Source organism: Ciconia boyciana, chromosome 12 (assembly GCF_034638445.1).
Source record: "Ciconia boyciana chromosome 12, ASM3463844v1, whole genome shotgun sequence".
In the NCBI taxonomy this organism is placed as follows: Eukaryota; Metazoa; Chordata; class Aves; order Ciconiiformes; family Ciconiidae; genus Ciconia; species Ciconia boyciana.
This window is the reverse complement of record NC_132945.1, coordinates 9,422,243-9,449,863: the sequence shown is the minus strand read 5'-3', so window position 1 is coordinate 9,449,863 and position 27,621 is coordinate 9,422,243. Positions and strand designations below refer to the sequence as shown.

At 48.7% G+C, this 27,621-nt stretch overlaps 1 protein-coding gene across 1 annotated transcript in view; it reads right to left on the bottom strand.

Moving 5' to 3' along the window:
- The window catches only part of GPC3 (glypican 3), a 153,992-nt gene that overhangs the window by 30,726 nt on the left and 95,645 nt on the right, over positions 1 to 27,621 (bottom strand). Inside the window, exon 6 of the mRNA XM_072876917.1 lies at positions 15,807 to 15,927. Within this exon, the coding sequence (XP_072733018.1) occupies positions 15,807 to 15,927 (121 nt within the window). The remainder of the gene's footprint in view (positions 1 to 15,806; positions 15,928 to 27,621) is intronic.

Genomic DNA, 27,621 nt, shown 5'->3' with positions numbered 1-27,621 from the left:
TAGTATGTAACAGTGAGATAGCTTTAACTTAATCACAATTCATCCAGCTGTAAGAGTTTACAGTCGTATCTACTCTTCTGTGCTAAACCATAATGACAAAAATACACTGTAATGTACCCAATGTAAACAAGAACACTAATTGTGGGAGCCTGTGCGCATGCACGTGTCTCCAAGGTGTCTGCAGGGCGTTCATCTCCCATCTGCACAACCACCATGGCAAGAAACACGTGGGCCACAGCCTTTGCTCCTGACTACAAGCTCCACTGGCTCAGACGTGCATCAGTTTTATTTCCAATCTCATCCCTTTTACACCACGACCCTCCAGACGGGTAGGGTGGGCAGTGCTGCGGTACCTCCGCTGCCGGGTCAGCTGCCGGATCACCGGCACGAGGGACACCGGGCAGCCCTGGCTGGTCTCCATAGACATTTTTGTTGCTTGGCTTGTCCTGTGGTCTCCCTAGAGCTTAAAAAACAAGCCAGACGGGAACGGTGCGCCGAGCCTTTCTGCAAGGAAAGCTCCCCAGGGCATCCCAGCATGATTTACACAATTATTCATAACCATACAGTGACCAGACAAAAACAGATGCAGCAACGTGGGGTAATGACTCAGCTGGATTTGGACGGGCCACCGTATGTTGAAATCTTTATAACTCCTCATTCTTTACAACCACTTTACTCAGAGCTCACCATCCCACCAGCCCACTGAGCCACCTGGTCTTGTTTTTCCAATTTTAACATAAACAGTGAGAGCTGCAATATACTTTTTATCATTAATCTCCTGTCTCTGAAAAGAAATCAGCATTGTGTTCCTTGGACTGTAGTTTAATAGCTGTTTTCTCCTTTTGGAAACTACGCCCGCAGTACTGCAAATATCAATTTGAGCAATACCCAAAATTATGCCCACAAATTCAGATGAAATATCGGCAGTGAGCTACAAGCACTGTGCTCCTTTAGGGCAGAAATCATCCCTTTCAACATACTTCAAAAATATGTAAAGTAAAGAGAACAGCCAAACAGATTATTAAGGGGAATAGAAGACTTTTAGAAAAACATTTAATTCCTTCATGAGTTTAGGGAGAAGTCTGATTGATATTTGTAATCTTTTGGTGGACAGAGCTGTCATCTAATTTAGCTTGCATGACTGAAAGAATTTAATAAAAGTGTTCCATAGAGTTTTGCTGAAATTCTTTGCATGTTTTTAGTAAGCCTCTGGAATACGATCAAACCTAAAAAGCTGGAGAGGATGGAGACTGAACTTGCAGCTAAAATAATATTCAGAATTGTAATATATGCTTAATAATCAAGTATTCACATCCAGCAGAAAAAGTGCCTTAGTGCAGAAACTCCTCTGGATCCCCAGCCGTGTGTCCAGGTGCTGCTTGGCATCACGAAGGGGACCCTGGGAACTGGACCCAGCAGCAAAAACCAGCCCCTAGCTCTGCTAGAAACCTTTCAAAACTCAACCAAACCTACCAACTCAGGACCGTCTGCAAAACTTGGGATGCCTTCCTTCGGTAAGACAGAGTTTTGGAGGAGCACAGGTGTTATTTCCCCTTGCATTGCACAAGCCGCCCGCTCCAGCCACACACTTTCGGGTACCCAACACAGATGCCGCTGTACTTCCCACACAAATCCCGAGATTCCCAACAGGTCAGGTTTTTCTATTTTATATGCCAGCCTGCTGAAAACATTGTTTTTGGGGGAGAAAAACTAGATCTCATGGCCAATCCTGACCTTGAAATCTGTAATACTGAATAATTTATGGGTGGCTTTTAAATCAGGGCAGCATCATGGGAAACGTGCAGATTTTCACACGATACTGTTCCCTGTTAACAGCTCATTACAATGTACAGAAGTATATTCCCATTATGAAATACAGCTGGGGTTGTTTTGCTTACGGAGGTCATTATCTGATCACAAGCAAGAATCAGGGAAAGGAACCCATTTTAAAAGGCTGAAGTTGTGGACTTTTTGAAAACTCATGTGTTTTGAATTTTGTGGCCTGATCATACACAAGCATGCAACAGGAGAATCGATTCTCTCCACTTCCTCTGCTTATTAGCCCTGGAAATAGCATGGAAAAAATTATCTTTTATTAGCAAATACTTTCTTTATTATTTAACCAACCCTCATCATGAGATTCGCTGGTGCCCTCCACTCCACTTTCCTATTTCCCAGCTCCGTTCAGTTTATCCTTTCTGTGGACGGGTGCGTTGGTGGCACAGGACGTGCGCAAGCAGAAACTCAAGGCAACATCAACAGCATCATTTTCACTTGCCTCTTTCCAAGCTCTAGAGAGCTTTCTCTCTCTTGGGTGGAAACAAAATGCAATGCATATTACAGAAAAACTCAATGTTCCCTGGCACCGAGCACCAAATGCCATTTAAAAATAAGGATATTTAAAACTTTTAAAATATCTGTAAATACCAGGATCCAAACTTCTGTCTTGCAAGAGCGAACACATGTGCCCGTGCACACAGTTGGGCATCACTGCCCTTCCGACTACAACATTAGCCCGCGGACAGAAGAGCCCATTTTGGCAGGAGGACACCCAAATTGTTGTTTCCTTATGGCCCTTCCAGTTGGATGCACCTTGGCAGCACAGACGTGGCAGAGAAGAAACCTGTTCCTAATTGTACTCTTATTTCAAGGTCAGCACAACAAGGAGCGATCGCTAATCAAATGTTAATAAAGTGGAAGCAGGTTTTGGAGCTGGAAAAGTCATTTTCAGTACTTGGAAAAACAACAAGTTGGGCACGTTCAGCTGTTTTATCAGCTGCTCAAAAAGCAAATTCTGCACTTCCCCATGCTGCCTGCTTCGAGACGTCGCAGGTTTTGTACTGCTGAAGCCGTAGTCGGCCAGCCAAGCCCCAGGCAGCACCTCCTGCCTGCTCTGGGCAGGGTGGGCAAGGGACGGCCCCAGGACGCCCTCCCCATGCACTGCTCTTGGGGCTCCGCACCAGCCTGGGGCAAGAGGTGCCAAAAGGGGTGAACCACAGCTCCGAGTTTATATTGTGGCTCTTCAGTCATAAAAATGTTTTAGTCTTTACTTCTAGCACTCAAAATACCATCTCCTGGAACAGGAAAAATCCCTACCATGCATCACCCAGGGTCTACCGGCACAGCAGGACCCCTTTTACTGCCTGCACGGGCTCCAGAGGAGATGCTCTCAGCTGCCAGTAAATCAGTTTTCCTGGTCACTCTCCTGATAGCACAAAGAAGCTGGTGACAGCAGTGAATTATTGGCCAAAGTGTGGCCCTACTTTATGGATCATCAGCTTAATTCCAGATTAGCTATCAAAACTGACAACATCCCTATGGGTAAAGGAAGACAGATAAAGACCCCTAAGTGCTGGCAGTAATTAAAATGAGTCCGCACTGGACAGTAAATCTCTTTCGGCAGCAGAAGGGGCTGCCAAGCCATTATGAATTGCTCTGGTTTGGTGACGGCAGGCTGATGCCCAGGACGGGATGCTCCCGCGGACGCGGAGGTTAAGCCCTAACTGGCACCGCGGCAGGCAGAGGGACCAGCTCCTGCCTGCTCTCCCCAGGCAGGGGAGGTGTCACTTCCCCCACCCGAACAAATGCTCATTCATCACAGGGCACATGCGAAAAAGAGATTACTCAGGCTTTACGATCAGTTCATTCACCTTATTATCCAGTTCCTTCCCCTTCCACACTGCAGCTATTTATGGCTTGTTTTTGTGCGGCTGTAGGAAGGAACAGGACGGTGTGGGTGCCGAACGGGGCCGCAGGGTCCGGCCCAGCCTGCTGGGGACCTGGGCAGTCCCCGTCTGCTTCTGGCTTGTCCCCTGAGCCCCACATCAATGACGACGCCAAAGAAATGCTTTTCTCTTTGTGAGCTGCTACAGCTCCTTCTTCTCCTTTGCATTTCTGAGACCACACTATCACCGGTCCTTCAGCATCCCTTCCTACACACCGCCATCCACCTCCATCAAACACAGACATCCCTCAGACTCCAAAAACCCAATCATTAAACCAATCATTGAACACACGGTTGGAGCAGGCAGTAGATGCTGCCTTCAGCACCTTGCTGGTGTCTGCCTGGACCTTTTCCTGCCAGGATCAGACAGACTTCTACGAGCTACCACTTAGGAATGCAGCTATTTACTGCAAACACCCCCTTTGCAGCTCTTCTTTGCTTTGCCTGGGCTGACCTGCAGCATTTCCTCAGTCCCAGTCTCTGTGACAGGGCCCATAACTGCTCCAGATCTGGTGCTACTCATGCCAGAGCATCTCCTGAGGATGTCTGGTGCACAAACCAGGAAACGTGTACCTTGATAAAGGGGAGCAGAATGCCACGTTACTCCCATGGGTGCACTTTTAAACCTGCCTCAGGGAAGGAGCTGGTATTTCAAGACCACTTGGGCTTTCAGACTGCCTGTAAGAATTAAACAAGGAAAGAAAGTCACCACGAGCTGTCCCCACCAGGCGCATAACCACCCACGCCTGTCGAGGGTGGAAAAGGCATTGCAAAGATGCTCCCTTCCTTGCTACCTGCAAGGGCTGTCTGCCTCGACCCTTTCCCACCCTGTTTCTTCACTGGCATCGTATCCCTGCTCCTTCTCCCCACAAAGTTTCTCAGTCTCCTACCAGCAGCCCCAGCTGCCCTCCCCTCTCCTTTCCACCCTCTCTGCGTCACTAGACAGGAGAACCTGGACCATTTTCTCCACCTGTCAAGCAGCCACCCCTCGGGGGGTTGGCAACTGAGTGAAGGAGGGGTGTGGGAGCCTACATGGGCCAGGACCCATCACTGCTATTATCCATATTTTCCATATTTTGTTTAGTTATGTTGGAGCAGAACCCCGCTCTGCTATCCAAACACCGCTCAGGAAGGCCCAAAGTGCACGTCACCAGAAGATAAAACATGAGACAACAAGCAAAGTAGGAGCACAAGGAACAAGAAGACAACATGGGTAGAGGTGGAGCAATCAACCACCTCATCGCCATCACGTTCTTCAGGCATCTGAGCAGGGATGGCCTGGAAAGAAGGTGCCTTAGATGCAAGAGCATCTAGGAGGATATGTAGGTATCACACCACCTTGAGCCATCTGCTAAAAAAGCTCGACGTTTCTGTAGAGGGGACCAGCGTGCCCAAGGCAGGGCGTGCAGCAGCGAGCGGGTCCCTGCAGCCTCCTCGCCGCCCAGCTCAGCCCAGCCCGCGTCGGAACGGCTGGGAGATTTCCTCTTGGCTCAGGCTCTGGCAGACGTGGCTGCTCTCCGGCTGTCAGCGACGTCTGCCGGGGCTGCCTGCGAGACAAACATCTCGTCCTTGGCACCAGGTAGGAAACAGCAAGCTGAGAGCTGCGCCGGAAGGATTTTTTTCCCCTCTTCTCCTTCTGCCACACAAATGAGAGGCAAATCTCTGTCCCAGCCACTTCCCTTTTTCCCTAAAAGCTCCCAGTGGAGAGGTACTTCTCAAATCATGTATTTTTGTGCACAATGTTGTCTTGTACAGAGGTTTCTGCCAGAACACCAGCCCTTCTCCCCAAGCTGCACCCTGCCCTCCTGGGGGCTGCTCCTTCTAGCTTTACCTTTGCATTCGCTTCACCCCAAGGCATGGGAAGCCCAAAAACCAACTGCAAGCAGCTCTGCTGAATGTCCCCAGCTCCACAGAGCTGTCACAGGGGACTGAACAACTGCCTCATAAGCTAGCTACCTCCCATCAGACAAGACAACCCCAGTGCGGGGCTAATTACCGAGCCATTGATTTCAGCAGAGACTTAAATCAGGCAGGAGGAGGAGGACTCCACAGCAAACACCCCCCAAACCTGTTAGCTAGGGAGGAGCGCGCAGCCGGTCTGCCCTCCCTGGGGACCCGCTGGCCACCGCACCGGGGCAGGTTGTGCCTAGCTGAGCCCTGGACGTGCTCCTTGGGAGCTGGGGATCAGTGGCCTCCAGCATCCCGTGGCCACCTCTGCCACCCGACAGCCACCACTCCGTCCTGCGTGGAGAGGAGGGCAGGGAGACGGGAGTGGGGTCCGCAGGCAGGACAGGGCTGGTGATACTGGGGAAGGCACCCAGCTGGAGCGGGGAACCCAGAGCCCCAGGCCCTGCTGCCACAAGTATTTATGCACTTCACATTAAACAGGCATTCGACTGAGACAAACCAGACCAGAAGTAATCCCAGGAACGGGGTCTCTCCAGCCTCTGTGGTCCCTAATTAATGGCTGATGGCTGAGCAGGCTCCTGGGCAAGGTCACAGCTCTCCTCTGCATTCAGAGCATGGCTGCTGCTTGCTAAAGCCCAAAGAGGAGAAAATTTAACTTCACAGACACAGCTTTTCCAGGTGTCAATCTTGGCACCTGCCTCCTAGGAAGGGTGTACAAACAGGATAAGGAAACATCCATGCTCCAGCACGGGCACTGCCGATACACTGGGGTGCAACTCATCACCGACGCTGAATGCATCCAACAGAAACAGACCCTGCAAGGCTCAGGCCTCCAGAGCTGCAGGCAAGAGGAGCCCTGCCCGGGGTGATCCTCCCACGCAATGCACAGCCACCAGCTGAGCAGCTGAAGCAACTCAGCGTTTAAATTAGGTTCAAAGCCAGTGACTTTATACCCTCCCCCAGCGAGACCCAACACTCACAGAGGAAGCCCTGAAAAGCACCTACATGAGTCTCACCCCCAGCATTTAGGAGTGTATGTGCTGCATGAAAAGGTCAGTAAACTCCTTCCCCACTGGTAGGTGGGAGGCATTCAAGGGGTCCTGCCAAAAATAAAAAGTAACTTCCTGCCCATCGTGATACGTCTTGGTGGCTCAGACACCCATCCTCAGCCAGCTGCCTCCCAGCTCCCCATGCTTCACAAGGCAGCATCTTCTTCCATATGTCCTCGGAAAGGCCAGCTAAGCACATTTTCTTCTTCTAAATATCGTTCCCTCACAATACAGTCGAGCAAGGCCATAGGCAATAAATACTGCTGCAACCTAAACTTTCCTGTTTGCTCTGAGTTTTATGTGCTCTCACAGCACATGCTCCAACAGCAAGAGCACTAAAATACAACCCAGCCTTTGCAGTCAGTCGCATGTCAAAACCAAGCTAAGAGGTTTAACGAGCACCAGCATTAACTGAGAGAGTCCTCCTGAGCCATGAGAGTTATTTACACCTGCCCCAACGCAGACAGGTCAAAGCAGTCTCACTGACTGGGGACAGGGCTTGCCAGCACAGAGACCTGCCTAATTACAAACATCTGCTTCGTCAGCAGGTGTAACAAAAGGAGCAAGATTACAAATTATTCATTACCTAAAATGTACAAAACCTCTTGCACTTTCTGAGAGCAGCACAGCTTGGATGAAAGCTGCAGTGGTCTGTGCCGGCTGCTGCCTCCATGGAGGTGGGATAGAGCATCAGGAGAGGTCCCTCGGCTTCTTACCAAGCCAAGCCAGTGCTTTAAAAATGGGACCACCCTTTCCCACAACAGGATTGCTGGGTGGGGTGTAGGTCCGATGCCTCTTCTACTTCAGACCAGGAGAGCTCTGGTGACATTTGCTGCAAGAACGAGGCTGCTGAGACCAGAAGAGGAACGGCTTCAGCCAGCTAACATCCTTCTGTGCACAGTAGTAAGACACCTTACACTACCCTTTCCATCAAAGAGATGCCAAACCAGTGAGTCCCTTCAGTTCCTTCAATGCAAGTTACACACAAATCCACAGTGGGCTGGAGCTGGAAGGACTCCTCTGCTATCCATCCACAGCTGGTGTCACAGACCAGATACACATTAACACCTCTGGGAGAAAAAATGCCATAAATGCGTCTTGTTCCCACTGCAGAAGTGGCAGAATTACACCAGGGAAATCCCCAGCTCCGACCTTCCCAGCGCACGGAGCAGCTAGGGATGGAGCAGGAATCTCACAGGCATCCCGGCTCACGGAAACGCCGCCTGCTCGCCACACGACGGCTAGGCACAACGCTCCCAAAGCAAAGCCCGGGATGCAGCGCAGCCATCCTGCCGGAGCTGGCCCTCCCTGCCGCAGCGGGTCTGGCCACGCTGCTTTTTCTTCCCTTCCCCCGAGAACATCGTCGCTAAGCAGTTACACAACGTCAGGCTGGAATAGAAAGTAACGTTATTGTTAACGAGGCTTTTTCTGGGGAACAAACGCAATCAGATTTGTTCTGTGGCCAAGAAGACCATAGGTTACCTTCCAGGCCTGATCTGGACGATGAAGATTAGCTCCCTGAATCCCAGTCCCCTCTCAGTCTGGACGACGCTTAAAAAACCTTGACGTTAAGTCAAATTTTGGAGAAAAACACACCAATGAGAAACCTACCGATCATCCCCCTAACACTGGCGAGGGCTGCGTGCTTTGCTACTGGGGCCATCGGGGAGGACACCTACCTCAGACATCTACTATTAAATTACCAGCCTGAGTCACAGCACAAGGCGACACTCAATAAAATTAACGAGGCCCAGAATAACTGTAATTAACTGTTAATTTGGTATCAACGGCTCCATTTACACCATGTTTTGCTGCACAAGGATTCCTCCAGGTTTGTTTCCTCCACAACAGGATAAACTCCAGTGCTGGTACAGGATATCTGGTGTTTGTTCTAAAGCACTGCTGTGCATCAGCTGCATGTTTTGGACACAAAAGCAAATGAATCCCCTTTAAAGGTATTTTTTTTCCAGCTGATTTCCACAGCATTGTTTGGAGGCTGGTCCCTGCAGGACACACCTGAGTCACCTGTCTCCCCGCCAGAGCTGAAGCCACAGGGGCAAAGTTGAATCCTTTTTCTCAAGGAAAAAGCAAGCAGGGAATTTCAGGGAAGTAGAGTGATAAAATGCTATTTATGTTACCCAAAGGTTACGAACGCCAAACAATAAACTAGTGTGGAGACCAGCCAAAACAGCCACCCATCCAAGCTCAGCCCCAGCAGCTTCCCGGGCTTGCTGAGAAAAGCAAGGAGCCGGATTCACCGCCCGGGAAAGCTTTGCTGCTCCACTAGTCTCAACTGGGCTAAATATCTGTTCCAATACTAGATAAGTGGTGAAACACCACGGATGAATAAAGCGACCCCCAGAAAGGCAAGTGGGGTTAGCAAAAAGGAAGCACAGGCGAGACGTTCCTTTTTCATACTGGTAAAGGAGATACATGGCTTCACACGGGAACGCACCTTTCCCAGTCCTCTCCCGTGTGTTCCTGAAATTCATTGCCGGGGAAGAACAAATGAAAGTAGGAAGGACAAGGAAACAGTGAATCTTGTCTCAAAAAATGACAGCTCTGCAGTGCCATTATTTACCAAAAAAAGGGACACATGGGGATGGCCCAAAGGACTCGGGTGCTCCGAGGAAAATCCTACAATGAATTATTTTCTCCAAAAACTGGCTGATATCAGAACTTTGGATATTGACAGGCATTTTGGCACTACTTTCAATAAAAACAACTGGTGAGTAAGAGACAGCAGTCATAGCCGGGTTTACGCAGCACACGGGAGATGCTCAGGTCCTCAGCACAACTCCAAGTTTCGGTGTCACTGAGCAGTACCAGAAAAGTGCCTATTTACCGCCCTTTCCTTACTGAAAATGGGAAATACCTCACATTCCACAGCAAATGTAACTGCACAAGCAGTAAATGCATGGGGCGTAACAGCGCACCCCTTACGCTCCTCTGTCGTGCAAGACCACAGGAAAAAAGGTGAGAAACTTCAGCAAACACAGCCCAGATTATGTGACTGTTTAAAAACACACACGCAAACACACCAGGTCCAATTAATCTCGAGCTGTTAAAGAAAAGCCAGGTCGGGTGACCTGCGGGTACAGTGTTCCCACAACAAACCCGATAAAACCGGGATGTTTGCAGATAGGGTCCCGATGGGCGATAGCTGGCGTGGGCAAACGCCGGCTCTTACTAAGATGGGAAGGAGGGGTTTGGGTTTAAAAAGCAACCCGACAGTCAGATATGTTCAAATTTAATTATGTTCTCATTACAGAGGGTCACACTTCCCCTGATTTAACTGGCCTGGCAAGATCCTGTAATTGCCACTTGCATATGGAGTCAGAGAGCATTTACCCGGCGTGTTAACGAGAGCCGAGGCACGGCTCAAAAGGAGGACGGAGTTAGACTTTAAATACCAGGCCTAGACTTGGTGGAGCTATAGATTATTTTGTGTAGTAAAAGAAGAATTAGCTGATCCATTCCAAAATGCATTTATCATTAAAATAAAAATCTTCTGTCATTTTATTTAATAGCCTTAGTAAGAAATAATTGCAATGTCTGGTTGCTTTCAACAATGTGTGGTTTTAATATTTTAATTGTTACAAACTGTTTAATAATGTTGAACAAAAGGCGTGTCCAAGTAATTATTGTGTTTATTAACATTTCTTTTGAGGACTTGATAAATTATATTACACATATACAGCACTTCAGACATTGTGGTGTTAACTCCTTAAATTTAAAAGTGGAAAATTAAGTAAAAGCAACTTTTTTTGGTGCAATTTAAATATTTTATTTTCAAGTGATAAGTGTTGTGCATGACGTTATTTAACAATCTGGCAGTTTGTGCATTTTTCTAATTATTATGCTGCTTCATCTGGCTAGGGAATTAACGTACAGTGGGAATAATAAACCTCACAAAGCCTAGGGGGCCACAAAGAGATGTGATTCCATCAAATCCATCAAAGTCACGGATTTTTCTGAAGGGGAGATGTATTCCCAAAAACTCCTCAGCTCCCCAGGGTCTCCCATAATAAACTCAATGATTTTCCCTGCTTGGAGCCCCCCGGCACCCCACGTCTCCCCGGGAGCACCCACGGCTGCCTCGAGCTGCCCCGTGCATGGAGAGCAATCCTCACACCGTCCGGACAGCCCGTTCCCAGCTTGCCCGTGTGCCCCAAGCCAGGTCTGGATCCGACCCTTTGCTACCCCAAGCATCGTCCCCCCGTGGCGGGGTTAAACCCCCTTCGCCGGTCCCCGATGCTCCGCCATACTCTGTATTTTGAGCAAAGGGGCTGAGAGAGACTCGGGCACAAGGGCATCGCGCTGTTCCCAGGCCTATTTTGTTTACATTTGATTCAATCAAGTTGTGGCCTTTTGGCCTCTCTCCAAATTAACTTCTGGGTGACCCCTGCTGTGCCCTCTCCCAGCAGCCAGGCCGCAGGGAAACAGCCCATAAAACCTACAAACAAATATAGGACATATTGGTTGATCAACCCAGCTTCAAACGCGGCTATTTAAACGCCAGGGCATGCTTTTTTGCAAACTTCAAGTCTATTTTGTCTTCAGTCATTCGCACCTCTGGGCCTCCTCTTTTTTTTTTCCTTCCAGCTATAGCTCCATGTTTTACTGCCTTGTAAAACTTCTAAATTTTGTTCTCATCCTCCTGTAAACCCCACGAAGAGCAACACGAGGCGCTTTCACATGGGGCTCGCTGCAGGACCCGGGTCTTTACGCTGAGCACGTGAAGAAAGGCGGCGAGATCCTGCTTGGGGGGACAGCTGTAATACTCCAAGAAATTGTGTGTTCCCCTTATTTCCAAGGAAATAAATCAAAGCAGGTTTCTCAGGGTCTGTGAAAGCATATTGCCTGGATTCTGATCCCCTAAGGGGTTTTTTTTTCAAGAGCTTATATGGTAGTTAGATTTCTGGCTAGAGAATATGCAATATGATAAAAACACAGTCCCTATAAGGGGCAATAAATTACAGATTGTTTGATGTGGAAACCAAAGAACTGTCAAACTCCAGTATATCTGAAATATTCTAAATGAGCCCTTAACTCCAGTGTCTGGAAATGTACAATATGTTTCCAGGCCCTTCAGTCTTGTAAAGACACATCTCCCCCAGTTCAGTTTCCTTTTATGGATTTTATTCTTCATTTTTGGTGGGTTTTTTCCCCCCTTTTGTTCCAATATTGCGCTCTTCCTCCTAGAGATGGTCCTATGATAAACACCAGGATTTACCTAAGGACAAAAAGGGATCAGAACTGGGCACAAGCTTAAACAGGCAAGTGCAGTAAGGATGGGGTAAAGCATCCGCTTCAACGGTGTCAGAGCCCCGTAAGCACTGCAGAGAGCACACTGTCAGCTGGGGACCCAGAGGGACAGGAGGGAGGACGAAGAGCGTCACATTGGCTCATCCGGTACCCGCAGTCTCCATCCCTGCTGCATCCTCACACCAGCATCACTCAGGCCCGCTCTCCAGAGTCTTTCTGGGGAGGAGGTTCAATAGGAGGTCACCAACGTGGCACAGCGCCCGGGACGTGGGACATGGGGCACCATGGCTCCCAACTCCATGCGTATCTGTTAAAACTTGAACCTCATCCCCATCTGTCAGCCACCTAAACGTCCCCATGGTGGGAGGAAAATTGAGTGACCAGACGAAATAGCTCACCTTGCACACCACTTTTTGCCTAGGGATGCTACCAAGTCACAAAAAAACTGAGGAAGACCTCGTGCTGAAACAGAATAACCTTTCAACTTCAATATAGTTTCACATGTGGGATGAGTGAAAACCCTTCTAGCTAGAAACAGACCCCATCCACTCTGGGAAATAAAAGTTAGGAACCAATTCCAACTCATTTTCCTGAAGGTGACCCTTGGCCTCCCAGCTGAGATAACAATGCTAATATTTATGGATGGGCTGTTCATGCCTCTGGGCACACAGCAAAAATAACTCAAATCAAAACTTGGTAGACATCTAACAACTGAAAAAAAAAATCCTTACTTCCAATATGGCAATAATAAACCATCTCGCCCACCAATGCATGAAAAACAGCACCACCCACAATCACACGTTCGGGTGAAACAAAAATGGTCTGGAGTCTTGATGTGATGAGTCGGCACCGCTGAGGGGGACTCATCCAGAAAGCACTGACTTGAGACTGCACACTACTCAGGCAGTAAGCTTTATTTTTTGTTTATTTTAGCTTGATAAAAGGTGCTTGAACCAAACTAATACAATCTGGCAAACTTTTACTTCCTCTTCTCTCTGGATTAAGTTTTCTACACCCCTTTCAGTCCCCATGGATTTTGTTGCAATGCACAAACACCATTCTCATTTCAAACTGCAAAAGTTTGATGAGACTTTCTCATATATATGTGTGCACTTACCCAGATTCAGTTTGAGGAGACATGAACTAATGAGCGAGCATGATTTCCATACACAACACATTCACCAAGCTCAAGCAAGCTCGAAAATGTGACGTACTGCTGAAAGAACACACATTTTTCAGCAGCATGAGCAGCCTGGAATAAATCGAAGCCAAGTCATCAGCAAATTACAGACATTAGCAGAAATCTACAAGTAAAAGTAAAAGCTGTAGAACCCTTAACAAAAATTGCACCAACTAGCATGGCTCCTGAGTCTACCCACATCCACAAAATCCAAGCTGCATCTCCAACACAACACACAGGGAGGAATTCATTATATGGTACTAGATTCGCAATTTACTGGTAGTCACGTGGAGAATCCAGTTCACAGCTCTGAGCACTACAAACACTCAAAAAGATGCTCTTTTCTCCAAAAGATTCTGGATGTTTGAAAACCCTTAAAAGCCGCTGTTGGCTTGAGCTTGGTGGATGAGGAGATTTTCACCCCTCCCCAGCCCGGGATCCCCACCGCTTCCCAGATCTGAAGCCAACACCTGAAAAACACAACTGTAATTCATCCAGAGCTGCTCCTTCCACATTTCCTACTCTTTGGCATTCCAGATGCATTCCAGATGTGAAGGAGAGTGCAACACTTCGGTAGGCCAAGAAAATAAGTGTGATGGTGAGCTATGACACCCCAAATTCCAAATTTAAGTGACCTCTGCAGTTACTTTCCCAGTATATAAGCTACTTACCATAGATGAAAGACCCTCCACAGGAATAGCTAGGTTCATCACTAGTTTTCACAAATCACTTCCCATTTTCTCCTGATTTTATTCTCAATCCCCCTTTTTCTCAAATACAACTTTACAAGAGGGTTCGATATTTTTCAGACTCTTACATTTACACCATTTAAACCAAAACAACTCACCTGCCCCCCATAACACATTCCAATCTGATATTGCAAGCCAAGGAGGTGAAGCACTGCAAGAGATCATGACCAAGCCAACCATACTCACCCCCTTACCCCTATTTTTCCCAGAGCAGCAGCTGACAGACACTCTGCTGCTGCAAACAGCTGAGTTCAGCCCGGCAATGTTTAGCCAGGGTCTCTCATTCCACGAATCTCCACTCCTCAGCAGCCTGAACTGTTCAGCAAAGACCTAACTTGACCCAATCTGGCAGCCAGCATTTCACAACCACTTTATGTCAGCAGTTTCAAGTACACTAATAACCATGTTTTGTTCGGTGCGACTTTCTCACTGTGAACGGCAAAATATCATTATCACCTGCAGGTTGAAGCCTGCCCTCTACCCCATTTAATAGGGAGCTGATTATGCTATTTCCCCCCCACCCCCCTTTTAATAATTATGGGCTGTTGGCAGATGGCATGGCTCGGCGCAGGGAGGCACGCAGGAAGGCAGAGTGGGCTGCGCTGCCACTAGCCACATCGGCTCCCGCGTGCCAGGGTGCTCCCGGGCACCCCAAATCCCTCGCTGCATCCCGCTCCCACACAGCAGTTAGTGAGGCGTGCCTGCATCGGAAGGTGCAGGGGTTAAACTGGGAACTGCTATGAAAACAGTCCCTGGCAGTCGTGGGAGCAGGAAAGCAGAGGTTAGCAGAAAAGTCGCTAAGCCAGCAGCTCCAGACGGACCGGCCCTCGCAGCCCACCCGGCTGGGAAGCAAAGCTGGGCTTAACCCCGGGAACCCGCCGCTGCCCAAAGCCTCAGGCCAGAGCGTCCCTGAACAAGGTCCCCGCCAGTAAAGGCTCCCTTGGGAGAGACTGGGCAGCTCAGCTGTATTAACAGACAGCATTACCGCCCGACTATTTGCCCTGCAAGGTCCCAGCACTGTGTGTCGCTGGAAAAGTACAGAGGTCCAAGCTATCAGCCTACTGAAAAACATCCCCTCTACGAGTTACTCAGTGACACAGAGAGGAGAACAGGGTCCAGAGCCAGACCCCAGCCTGGCTGGCCCAATGCAATGCTGCAGAAGAGCTCTGGGAGGTTAACAATCGCAAGCTTGTTAACCATGCACAAGTGCCACCTAATCCCTTGGCAGCAGTGGGGCGTCTTCACAGACCTAACCTGGCCTGGTGCGATGGGTAGAGACAAGATACTGCTTGTCCTGGCAAGGATGCCAGGTCTGAGACCGTGGGAAGGAAGCTCCCTCCCCAGCAGAAAGGGTCTCATCCAGCTCTGCCATTTCCCCATTCAATGGTAACTTGCCCCAGTAGTGGCTGGGAGTGGATGCCCAGGGAGATACAGCAAAGAAACGAGTGACTCTCTCTGCCAGCCATGAGCAATGCCAAAGGGGACTCCTCTGACCAGAAGGGACATCAGGCATATGCCACATAGACCCCTGCCAGCACCTCGACGTGCTCAGGGGCACCAGAGCAGCTCCATCTTTCTTGGCCCTCCATCACGTGGGGGTGGACGCCCAGCACAAGTGCACCGCAGGGATGCATCCACGCATCCTCCCGGGCACAGGCTGAGCCCTGGAGGGCTGCAACGCACGTGCCCTGCAGCTGCCGCTGCACCCACGGAGCACCACACCAGCGTGCATGAATCAGGACCTGCCGCAGGTGCCCTGCGAGCCTGGTACCGCATGGGGCCAAGGCAGCACAGGCTCCACACACAGCTGCGGAAGATGGAGATGCCCCGGGTCGTCTGGCTGAGCCCAAAGGAAGTGCGGGGGAGGCCAGACCGATTTGGAAACCGCCCACTCTGGAGCCGTCCCTGCTGGCACGCCTGCAACAAACCTGGTTGATGTGTTTCAACTTGTCAATAATCTGGCTGATCACTGGCTCGGGACCTTTCATCTTCAGCTCATGGTTGCCAGGCTGAGCTTTTGCTCCGTTCCTTGTGATCTGGGGACTGTACCTGTGGAAGTGAGAACAGAGGAGACCACGATGTGATGGGCTAATATAGAGGAGATCTTTGAAGTTCAGTACAAACAAAAGAAATCCCAAGATGAGTACCAGCCCTTTCCAAAAAAAGAGAACACAAAACAGTTAATAACGACAAAGAAAAGGCAGAGGATTCCCATAAATATTTCTGCTCTGCCTTTGCAGAGCACAAGATGATGTACTTGTATCACTTGAGGACAATGAAGTCCTTTCCAGTCCATTAGTAACCAAGGAAGACATTAAACAGTATACAACAGGGATAAATATTTTCACATAACTTGCACCCAAGAGTCCTAAAAAAGCTGGCTCAAAAATTCTGGCTTGCTCATGTTTGTTTAAAATAAATCTTGGCAGACCACAGAGACTCCAGTACAAGAGCGGTAGTGTTGTGCCCACAGCCAAAAAAAATGAGTGGGATGACCCAGTTAACTGCAAGCTGATTAGCATAACATCAACCCCCTTGCAAAATAATGACTATCACTGATGTGTGATTTCAATAATAAAGAATTAAAGCATCAAAATATAATTAATGCTGTCAACATTGCTAATGGAAAATAGGTGTTGTCAAACAATCCTGATTTCAGTCTTTGATGAGATCCAGCCTTGGGGATCAAAGTAACGGCTTAGACAGAACGTACCTTGACTTTGGTACGGTGCTGGGCTCTGCACCACATGCAATCTCGATTTACATAGGTACTGTGCAAGTCAGTAAAGCACCTGTAAAGCAGATTAAGAGCTGGTGGAGAGATCTCCACATCTAGCTCTCCACAGAGACCCTCCCCGAGCTGCCAGGGCAGCTCTGCAGAGGAGGGCGGTCAAGCCCACGCTCAGCTTTTTCATCGGCAATTAGGAAAGAAATATAAATTCACTGCTGCAAAATTTATGGAATGGCAAAGTTTATCAGAGCGATAAAAGTGAGGAGGAGAGGGACAGAGGATGGCTGCATGCTTGCCTTTGGAGGAACACGTTTCTACACTCAATACCTGGGTAACAGCTCGTGATGCTCAGGATGCGAGACAAGTGTGTCCACGCCAACCTCAAACTTGGCTTCAGGACCAGGGCAAGCAGCTGCCACCACTGACTGCTGACAGCCACAGCAGTGGCACCGGTGCCTTCCCAAGCTGTGGGTTGTTGGTATTCATCACAGCCCCAATGATGGGCCGTGGTACTCTACAAGCACAAAACAAGTCCTCGTCTCCAAGAGCTGACAGCCCGAGCGCATGCTGCCAAACCCCGGCACAGCCTATGAAAGCAAGATCGCCGAGATAACGCCAAGCGTCAGTCTGCTTTAATGTACATCTGTTTTTCTGGTGCCATGGGTAAACACGATGAATATTCCTTTCTGCGATTCATCTCCTACACATCATGTCCTTACCCAGCTCCCAGCACCAGCCCCAGTGACTGCCTCCCCGTCTGCCAGCTCCCCGCTCCCCTGCCCACTAATCCTTCATCCCCACGCTGCCGGGCGAGCTCGGGCGACGACAGTCGGCCCCTTTCACGAGAGGCTTTGGGGAGGAAATGGGACTTCAGCGGGGCTTTAAAAGAGGGGAGGGAGACGGAAGGGATGGTGGGGCCAGCTCAGGGAGGATGCTTTGCTGGGGGAGAAAGCAAGAGGCATGGGGACATTCAGCCACAACAGCTGTCATGGGCACACTGAGGGCTTCGGGGGTGCGCAGGGGGTTGGTCCCCTTAAACTCTAAATTAGGAATGAGACCGACTCAGACATGTGGGGATGCAAAGGCAACCCCAGATTTATACGGGTGCAGCAGGAATCTGCCCCTGACCTGAAATATTCTCAACATTTAAAATGCAGGACTGAGGCTGACTTCCATTCCAAGGCTTTTTTGGAGCAGGAGTTATATGTACAGGAGCGCTCTGCATCCCCGGCTGGGTCCCCAGCGCTGGGCACTCCCCATACACAGCTCGGCTGAGGGCTGACAACCCTGCGAGATGCTTCACTGAAAGAGATGACAGACAAAGAAGGATGGGAAAAAGGACGTGCTTGTGCCTCTAACAGAGGAGCACACACCTATGTATATTCCTGTTTCCAGACATAAGCAGCTTGTCCAGGTACAGGAGAAGCATCACTGCAAAGCAGAGACATCACCTTGGGTCTCCCAAGCCCCACCAGCTGCTCAGCACTGGGGCAGCTGCCGGCAGAGTCAACCCACCATGCAGCGCTTCAGCTGCAGCACGGTGCTGCTCAGGCGTACCGTACCGACTCCAACAGCTCTGTTCTCCACCCAGACACCCTTCCTCATGCTGGTGCATCTGCTTAGGACTCAACATTTTGCAAAACACACACTTTTTTTTTTTTTCTCATAGTTGCATTATCCTGGGAAGTACAAAACACAGCTATACCTGAGACACAACAGCTCCCAGTTCAGAAAAGCACTTACACGTGCAATTAGAGGCTTGTTGTAGGCGGAAAGCTAAGTGACGGGAGAAGCGGGGCCAGAGAGCGGCAGGCTGGATGCCAGCCTGCAGCAGCCCATGCCCAGGAGAAGGTCTGCTTTCCTGGCACAGACGGCCGGCGGGACCGCATGCTCCGAGCACCATCTCGTGGGAAGAAGCCGCTGCCGCAAGCACAGACCTGCCCAGCTCTGCAAACACTTGGGCTTAACTTTTTGCAGGGGAATAAGGCATTGGGAGCAGCAAACCATTAAACCTGCGGCTTATTTGTCACACAGTCACTTAATGCCGCCGTGCCAACCTGACAAACACATCTGGCGACTGAACAGAAACATCCACAAGATGCATGACTTTTTAGATGCCAAATAAATTACCGGTTTTGGTGTCACTGTAAATTTAATTTAAAACACTGATGGAACTTCAAAGTACATTGCTGAAAAGTCTCCTGTGGTTTAAGAGATTTAACTAGCAGGACAAATCTCCCACAGGTTTTAGTAAGAGCAGAACCAAGCCCATTTGGTGCATACCTAAATTAATACAATCTCTCCCCTAAACAGTTTTATACAAAGAAACTCAATAGCTTAGGTCTGAGTGGGTGAAACCCCTTCTGAAATCCACACAACAACTGGCAGAGAGGATTTCTGTAGCCTATGCAATGTTGTACAGGAGGAAGGAACATAGTACTACAGCAATAGTACACCGTAACTACGTGTCCAAAGACTGAAATTGTTCTCCAGAAGGCTCCGCTGGGGTGGTGAGGACCTCAGATCACCCTCCCCAGGGTGACAAGTCTACCAGAGAAGGAAGCAAATCTGAAAGCGTTTGCAGAGGGATCTCTCCCTAAAACAGTGATGCTGGAGAAGCAGAGTGCCACCGCCCGGTGCTTCCCACCTGGCCAGGTACAAGAGTATGTACTAGGCCCAAAATGAACCATTTGCATCATTACACAAGTCATTTGAAGCAGCAAGGCAGTGGGCACTGCAAGCCGCACATCTTTGAGCACGAATCGCAAAGAAGCAGATGCACAGGGAGACGCTACATCCAAATAGCCAGGGACGCGCTCCTGCGTGGCTTGGGTGCTTCAGGACACACTGCCTCTGCGCTGCTAAGCCGAGACCTCCTGGTGCGCTCAGTACGAGGGGTCACCAGCTCCCCCTCGGCTCTGCCCGCGCACCAGGGCCGGGGCGGCACGCATTCAGGCACGCGGGATGCAGCCAGCTGAAGGGTTAAAGACTTTGAAATGTAGCTTCAATGAGGGATGGGCATTCCTGAAATGCCAGAAAAGCTGGAAAAGGCAGCTGGCACCCCTCCCTACAGCCTGGGCCAGGCAGCCAGGCCTTAATATGGCAGAGAGATGCCTTTGCAGCTCCCACCGAGCTGGAGGATGCGGGGCTCCCAGGGCAGTCCCCATGCAGGCTCCCCTGCGTCCTACCAAGCTGCTGCAGGGCTGGTGGGCTCACAGGTCCCATTGCAAAGCAAAGCCAAAGCATCACCTTCCTCCCATGCTGTCCAGCCACAGTACAGAAAAGTAGACATCTCAGAGCCATCTCAAGCTGCTTTCAACATACACCAATAAAACAGCCCCTTCTGCAGGACACTTGTGCCACTCCACAAAACCCATCACATACCTCTGCCATGGTGATATCAGCATTGAACAGCAAATATGCACAGTGGTTAAAGTCCACCCCATGGTCCCAGGGGGCCCCCGCGCCGAAGGGATATCAGTGTTGCAACATGAGCATGGTCTGGCTTCCACTTCATAAGCAAAGCCCAAAATACTTTCCTCTCTGACGTGTCTCAACGTCAGTCAGCAGCATCTCCTTGCCTCGGCTCCCTGTGTATGGGCTCTTGCTGGGGATGTGGTATTTTCCAGAGACAAATGTCTCATTGTAAAATATGCTGGTAAGCATCCCTCACTAAAAATGGCTTTAAAGGCAACCACCTGATGAAAACACTAATGATCTGAGGTCTTCTGTTGGGATAGCACAACTAGACCCTTCCTGCTCCTTCTCATCCACCAGCCATAAATGCCAAAGCATGCAGTTAAATTAAGGGATTTTCCCCTCCTTTCCTCCCCACCATCCACAAATGTCTCCTGTGAACGTTTGGTCATTCCAGTCCAAATGCAGCTCTTCCCAGGCTTTCATTTCAGAGCAAGGAAGACAAGATGACAAATGCAATTTAAATATGTGCCAATGAATGTAAAATGTGCGTTCATCCTATTTGGCCATGCTAGGCTTAGAGATGAGTTACTGCAAAGCCTGAAGTGTGATTTAGAGAAAGTAATCCTGTAAGTCAAACATAAAGAATTACACCTTTTAGAAAAAGGAAAGTAAGTTTGTCATTCAAATAACAATTAATTTATGCCTGCCTTCCAGTTGCAAAGTATTTATTCAAATGCAGCTCCACAATTTAAACAGCACAGTATCCCTTGCAGGCTCTTCCTCTATCTCTGTTCACTGAATCATACTTGTTTGAGGGAGTGGATGGGGGACAAATACAACACAGACTGCTACAAGACAGAACTACAATACAAGAGAAGAGGTTTCATTGCACAGGACTTCACAACCGAGTTTGAGAGCAGCATTTCCAGCACCCGCAGCCCCCTGAAGCTGCTCTGCATTTCAAGACACGACTTACTACAGGCCACGTGGGCTGGTGACACCAAGTCCTCACCACATAGGAGGCAAAAAGATATGAAAAAGGGAGACAGGAAAGAAAAGTTTCTCCCCCACGCTCCTGGCAGGAACCCAAGTCTTACCTCCAGCTGGTTTTCATGGGTCAGTAAAGGTGGGTGCAGTGGTGATGCCAACATTTTACTCTCTCTGGCCCTGCTACCTTTTGGTTTAGTGGGACAACCTTAGTGTCACATCAGCGGTGCGAGCAGCAGGAGCCAAAAGGCTGGAAGAGCTGCTTCCAACCCACTCATCCCGCCCTGCAGACAAGGAGTAACTCCTGGATGAGTCCATACGCCTCCAAGAAGAGATGATAAGTTATTTCCCTGATAGTTTCCTCTCTAAAGAGAGACTGTCCAGAGATACCTGGTCAATCACACCAATTACCCCAGCCCAGACATGGGCTGGGTGTGGGTTGCAGGCCAGACAAGTGCAGGTCTACCCCAGCTATCCTCTTCCATATGGGGTGCATGGTCCCACCATCCCTCAACTATATGCAGGCATCTGTTATATGGGGGTGCAAGCGGCAGGAGAGAGGTGGGGTGTATGGCTCTCGGGTGCCTTCCTGGCTTGTAACGTGCACTCAGTTGCTTGCTTGCAGTCATTGCAGAGCTCGCAATGCCACAGTCAATTTACACCACCAGCAGCTCTAAGCAAACTTCTTCAAAAGCAACCAGGAGGATCCAACACTCTCAGTGGGGAGCGTTCTCACCTAAATAAAAAGGAGCCATTTTCTGCTAGATTTCCAAATATCAACACCTTGCAGCCTGGTCTCACTACCATAAGAGCCCACTGAGATCCTGCTGTATCAGTTCCCTGCCAAAGGGAAGTGCTGCCTCTTCACAACCACCCTACGCAATGCGCTACAGCCGGTAAGCGTGCTGCAGATGTTAGTTGGTTATAAACGTGAAGTCTCAAGTAATCACCTGGTTCTGGGAGATGGGACTTCAAGAAGGAATAGCAAAAACTATAATATTCATAGCAAAACAATGGAAGTTTGTAGCACAAAAGGACAGCCTGAAGTCTCCCTCCATTCTTACTTCAGTTGAGTAAAGTTCAGGACAAATCGATTATGGAAAAATTGGCTAAACCCGAGACCAAGCAGCAGGCTTAACAGAGGAAGATTCATGATCTTCATTTCTGAAATACTCTGGAAACAATTATGGCCACTCAATAACCCACTGAATTTGCCTACTATCCTTTCATTATAGCTTACATTTGCTACAAAGCTGTGTTTTATGTGCTTGAAAAGTTATACAGCCTCCCTCTTTGGGGACTCCATTGTATCAGATATTCTGCAGCACTGCCAGAAATAACCAAACCCTTCATGAACTAAAGGGTTATTGCTGGCATGGAATTTCCTTTGTTCCAATTACAGAATCTCATTTTTCTCTCTTGCTTCCAATTGTGCTTTCATTGTTTATGATTTGTATGATTAAAACAAACCACAGTACATTGGCAACAGCAGGGAAATCTGAGACTTCTAGCTTGAAGAAGAGAATCTGGCAAGGTGCTAAAAATATATTAATTTGGAATTGGTATAAAGAGAACAAGAGTTATGCGGGTGATTTAGATTAATGTACAAGTTTGTCTTGAGAAATTTGGAAATGGCAGTATCTAACAGTAATACTTAATGTGCTTACAAGTTTTGCAGTGGGCAAATGTTGCTGTCATTCTATTCAGAACAGCTCGAAAGGAATATACTCGTGTAAGCAGATTATTAAACTCTGGGAATCTAGATTTTAATAGGCTTTTAGTATTAAATGCTGCAAAACCCTGATACTATATATAAGCCTCAAATCACCTTTGAGATTCAGGCACCTAAATCCCATAGAAACTGAGATGAGTTCAATATCTCAACACCCACTTGACTTAAGCTGAAGTCTTTAAATGAGCTAATTATTCACTCAGGACTTCAGTGATAAGAATCAGCCTCTGGTTTTTCTCTACATTGGATGGAGATAAGGATAAGAGAGGCTGGACAACATCTTCTCACCACCCAACACCACCAGCATGAGGGCAGGTGGGAGGATGGGGCATGAAGACAAACAGAGGCAAGGAAGGGCATGATGGCAACCCTCACTTAGGTAGGTTTAAGCTGTTGCACACCCACCCTGTCTACATGTCCAGCCCTCTGCTATCTCAGGGAAGTGCCTGTCAATTAATTGAGCCCAGGAAAGCTGCAGAGGTGCACAGGGATGCACAGAGACAGAGAGAGATCCAGCAGGTCTGGTCCCCAGCTGCCACAAACACCCAAGCACCATGACCCCTCAACAAGCTCTTCGCAAGTGGTGGAGCATGCCACGTGTGGTTTTTGCTGTGAAACCTTTGTGGCGTCCCATAAAAGCACAATATGTTTTTGCACTCTTGGAAAAGTGTGAAAAGCAGTAATGTGATGCCTTTTATTTCTTCTTCCCACTTTGGCTTATGTTCTTCAACCACGCAGCAACAGCACAGTAAGACACAAGCACGGCTCTGCGTGACCAGAAAAATCAACCTTCCTTGTACGGTTGCCATTGTTTGCAAGCTGTTATTTCAAGGCACCATGTCCTAAAGCCCCATAAGAGATGGCGATCTAACTATTAACACACTGATCAAACCTCAGGAAGGAAGACGAATTCTTGCCATTAGATGGTCCAACCTGGAGAAGTAAATGAGATGGACAAAGGACCACAAAGTAAGACTCAGTAAAAGAAAATGAGGGATGAATCATATTAAAAATGCTAGAATACACAAAGCAGGATGAGTGATGCTGACTCATCAGCAGAGCACATTGCATGTCATCCTCACCACAAGCCAAGGTGTAGAAAGCCCTCGGTCAAGCAGGTCCTCAGAGCTCTTAATTTCAGGGGGCTTGCAAGGGGCTGTACCAGGCAAGGAGTGCACACACTGCATGCACAACCATGCTCCATCGGTGGGAAATCTGACAGCCAGGGATGAAACAAGAACATAGCTCAAGTAGAGTCAGACCAATCACCACGACAAGCAAAATAGAGTCCGCACAGGACTGCACTGAAACAGTTGGTTGTGTCAGGAGAAAAGCGCAATAAAATACTCCAGCCAGCTGCAATGCATCGGAGTCCCAGACGAACATGCCACATTCAATCAGGGCAGAGGGAGTTAAGGGCAAGGAGGAAAGGGAGGACAGTTCAAGGCTCAAACTGGGAAATAAGACCCAGTGGAAAGGCATTGAGCACATCCGGTCCATAGGGAGGAGGGACACGCTCAATCTCTGCTGATAACAAAGCACTGGGATAAACAGGACAGAGTAAATACTGATTCAGAAAAACCACAAGAGGAGCATAGTGTGCAGAAGGGACTGTTTGCGTCAAACAGCAGGATACACATTGTCGGTATTATCTAGTACTTGAGTTCATTGGCAAGGGGCTGTGAAGTTGCTATTCCAGGCTTGATTTAATGTGTTATAGAAAAAGGGCTTAGAATAACTAGCAAATTTTGTCATGACAGAGAGATCAGGAAACGGATAAACCAGTAGGGCTCCTCTCTAACTTAATTAACACTCAGGTACTGCATTAAAGATGTGAGAGGTAAATAGCCACAAACCCTACAGGAACACCACCAAAGCCCAGACGTGCCCATATGGATGCTCACGCCAAGCTCACTGACACAGCAATGCCTGAGCAGTTTTATCCATCGTCTGCACAGCACCACACATGGAAACACGTGGAAATATGGCATCCACCCAACCATTGCTCTCCCCTGGTCTTCACCCAATGCTGCAAAGCTTTCAGCAGCTTTGGCAGGTGCTTTCTAATCTATCCCTAGGGTGGGCACCTCATATTGCTATAGGAATTACAAGGTGCCTCCCTCGAGCCCCAGCTGCCACTCCACAGGGACATGGGTGGTCTTAGATCTTCCTGTGGATGTCCCAGAAACTCGAAGGGGTCTCAGGTTGCACGTGGTGCCCACGCTCAGGCAACTCAATCCTGCCCCGAGGTGAAACGTATCCAGCTACAGCAATCACGTACAGCAGGTTAAGTGCAAGGCATGAGCATCTCCTCCTGTTCAGCCTGCTGAACTTTCAGTCAGGAAGATCTGATTTGCAAAAGCCAATATCCAACTAAGCAAGAGGGAAACATTAAGATATAAAGTATATTTTACATGCACAATACCTGGAAAATCAGACCCTTCTTTCTGGCGGCCATTACACATGTGGGACAACTACCAGGTCAGCATCCTGAAATCAATGCTAGATATTAAAAAACCACCAGGTTTCTTGCAAAAAGTGGCAAGATGGAGTTTGATGACCAACAAGCGCACATCAGTCCAGCAGGAGAATTGCTGTAGCCACACCAGAAACACTCCAGTACATAACGCACATTCTCAGAGCAGCTTGCGAAAGAGCTCCTACGTGGTGAGCAGCTCCTTGGCTCCCTCTTGGGGAAAACACTGAAATAAAGAAACTGGTGGTTTGGGGGACCCGAGCACCATTACCCTAAATGCTCCTGATTTTCAGGAATCCTCCCAGACTCTCTGAAAGAGATGCCACTCTGGGAAGTCCAAGCATGTGAAGCAGTCAGTTTTGGCTCCATGTGAAGCAATGCAATTGGCTTTAGAGACCACTTTAACTACATGTTTGCTTCTATTTGAAATATTCTGCAAATGGGTCCTGGGAGAGGAGCACCCTGGACCATTATCTTAGTTCAGCTTTATTTAGCTGAGTTCCCCCTGTAGTTTCATTGGCAGAAACACCACCAGGTATGAGACACTTTCTCAGCCTATGAAGAGGAGAGGGTCACCCTGGGAAGCGTTACGGCTGCAGATGCTAAAAATACAAGGTGGGAAGGCAGTCGATGCGTTTAAGCGGCAACAGCTATTTCCATTTTGTGCATCCATTTGCCCTCTCTCCTGAACACCCTGACTTCAAGGGGGTGTTCAAATCTCCTCCTCCATGTGAGCCACCACCCACACTGCCTTCCTTGCCCAGCCAGCAAGAGTTTCCCCCTACAGGACATCACTGATGTCCCTGCGAGGGGATGGGGGATTTAACTCTCAGCACCCCTCTCTGCTCGCAGCAAAAAAATCCAATATCTGCCTGCGAAGGAGCTGTTACTGATATTTCATAGGAGCTGTCTGTGCAATAGATCAGAGGGGGCAAGGAGAAGAGGAGTGGAAAGGCACTCTCTCTTCAAGCACAGCAGAGGATTTAATCCTCGACTTAACAGCCAGGGGCTGAAATCTTGGTGCCCCCTTCACGCACGCACACTGTATCCTCTCCCTGCCTTGTCTCCTCCACATGCCGTGGCACCTACGTGACCTGCCGGATTGTGCCACCAACACCACAGCATTGCAGCAGGGGACCTAGGGTGACATCTCTGCCTATGACGGTCCACTGGTATTCTCAGCAGAAAGCTGGAGAAGGCTATCATCTAAAGTCAGGTTTAATCTGCAAATAACTCTGCAAATAACGAACTTACATTTGCAGGAGGATCTGCACTCAGCACCTTGCCATTGCTGCCACTTCACCCAGCCATGGCATCAGCAGGACCTGGACCGGGGCCACTGGCCATGGCCCCAATGAACTGTCATAAGCAAAGACCTCACCCTAGGTCCTCCCCTGCAAAGCTGCAGTGTTTATAGCACTGTTTTAAGAAGTTTTAATTAACAATCAGTGAGACACTACTGAAATAATCTTTTTTTTCCAATTGTACTTCTCACTTAGGCATGGAAACTCAAGATTTTCCAGAAATAGGTACAGATAGAGGACACATTTTTCCTTAGGCAAAGTAAGTACATTTTATTAAGCGTGTGATCTTAGATGCTTCAGCAATTTTTTTCAAAATATAGTTTGATGCTATTTTGGTCCCTTCAGTGTTTCAGGTCAGTATTGCAAGTACAGGCTAATTACCACCTGAGGTTACTGATCAAGAAGTCATAATTAATATCTCAACATTTCACCACTTCCTGATTTTATTTCTATTTCTTCCCTTATGCAAACTACTTAATAGCAAAGGATACCTTGCAAAGTAGGGTGATTAGAGGAGATTTATGTATAATTATAAAAAACATTTCCAAGTTCTATTTCCACATTCTTTAACATTCCTGAGGGGCATTTGTCGCAAGAAAAAAAAATCTCCATTTCTACTAACCCTTCCTTCCCCTTTATGCTATTAATTCTGTACTTGCCTATCTTCATTAACTTCACAGTTACTGCCAGGACATCCTCAGAACTGGCGAGTGGGGCAGGGAAAGGCAGGCAGGGCACGAGCTGGACCCTGGTGTGAATGGCTCCGTCCAGAGAGGACAGCCAGGGCTCGGTTGCGGGAAGATGGTCCTCCAGCACAGAGCAACGGCCGAGAAGAAACCCAGCAAGGTGGTCACGCACCCCAACGCAGTGCATGGTGGCAATTGCCCCCACTGCGACTCCAGAGGAGCTACCCCTGTCACCGTGGTGCACCCTCCCATGGAAGCACGGCTGCACTGAGCTGCTGCTGCTCTCCCCTCTTGGCTCACCTCCACCAACCCACCCTGACCAAAACCAGTCATGGCTGCAGGGTTTTCACAGCATAGTGCAGAAAACTCAGTGGAGGGCAGCACACAACCACTTCTCCTCTCCGTGC